Genomic DNA, 1,119 nt, shown 5'->3' with positions numbered 1-1,119 from the left:
TACATCTGGTGACAAGCTACATCGGTGACAAGCTACATCTGGGACAAGCTACATCTGGTGACAAGCTACATCTGGTGACAAGCTACATCTGGTGACAAGCTACATCTGGTGACAAGCTACATCTGGTGACAAGCAATCTGGTGAAGCTACATCTGGTGACAAGCTACATCTGGTGACAAGCTACACCTGGGACAGAGTTTGTTAATGGTCAGGACAGTATTTCTAGGACCTGAGGTAGCTAAACAGCTGCTTGAAGATATAGAAATAGTAACTGTGTAGGTGAATAGCACTTGGAGTAGTTATACACTTTACTACCTAGGGTAATTCAACCTGATTGATTGACAGCTGGATATTTGCCTACCTGGAGTAGTTGAAGAGGCGGCTGCCCCAGAGAGCATGCTCCCCACGCGGAGCGGAGTGGAAGAAGCAGGAGTCGGAGCCATCAAAACGGTTCAGCCCATCCTCCGTGTTCTGGGAGGCGTGGCTATGGACCAGTCCAATAGGACGACGATGTCCAGGGAGTGGGCGGTGTCAATCAGCTGCTTCAACTCCTCTGGTGTCCCGTAACGACTGGAGAGAGGGGGGGGGGGGGGGAGAAAGAGAGAGAGACAAAGTTGCTTCAATGCCTCTGGTGTCCATTAATGACTGGAGAGAGAGAGAGAGAGAGAGAGAGAGAAGAGAGAGAGAGAGAGAGAGAGAGAGAGAGAGAGAGAGAGAGAGAGAAGAAGAGAGACAGAAAGAAAGAGAGAGACAGAGAGGAGAGAGAAGAGACAGAAAGAGAGAGAGAGAGACAGAAAGAGAGAGACATAGAGAGAGAGAGAGACAGAAAGAGAGAGACAGAGACAGACCCATACAGTCACGCGAGAGAGACAGAGACGCACAGAAAGACACATACACGCAGGCGCATACATACACACACATACAGTATATGTCAAAAGAGGAGACAATCGTACTGAGTCCTTTTGTGCAGAGTAGCTACTATTAGCAGTATCCAAAGCCATCTAAATCTCACATGGAATGCAGGTGAAAGGATGACAGGCACCACAGAACTAGAATGATGCGCTCATATGTCTCTAAAGATGATTCTGGCTCTCTACACAACTGAACACATCTCATTTG

General features: G+C 48.1%; 1 protein-coding gene across 1 annotated transcript in view; it reads right to left on the bottom strand.

Moving 5' to 3' along the window:
• Positions 1 to 362: 362 nt before the first annotated feature.
• The window catches only part of LOC112075544 (1,4-alpha-glucan-branching enzyme), a gene marked incomplete at its 5' end in the record, with an annotated part of 40,230 nt that continues 39,473 nt past the window's right edge, over positions 363 to 1,119 (bottom strand). The window contains one exon of the mRNA XM_024142530.2: positions 363 to 570. Coding sequence (XP_023998298.1) covers positions 453 to 570 — 118 coding nt within the window. The remainder of the gene's footprint in view (positions 571 to 1,119) is intronic.

Source organism: Salvelinus sp. IW2-2015, unplaced genomic scaffold, assembly GCF_002910315.2.
Source record: "Salvelinus sp. IW2-2015 unplaced genomic scaffold, ASM291031v2 Un_scaffold3231, whole genome shotgun sequence".
Taxonomy (NCBI): domain Eukaryota; kingdom Metazoa; phylum Chordata; class Actinopteri; order Salmoniformes; family Salmonidae; genus Salvelinus; species Salvelinus sp. IW2-2015.
This window is presented reverse-complemented; position numbering and strand designations above follow the sequence as displayed.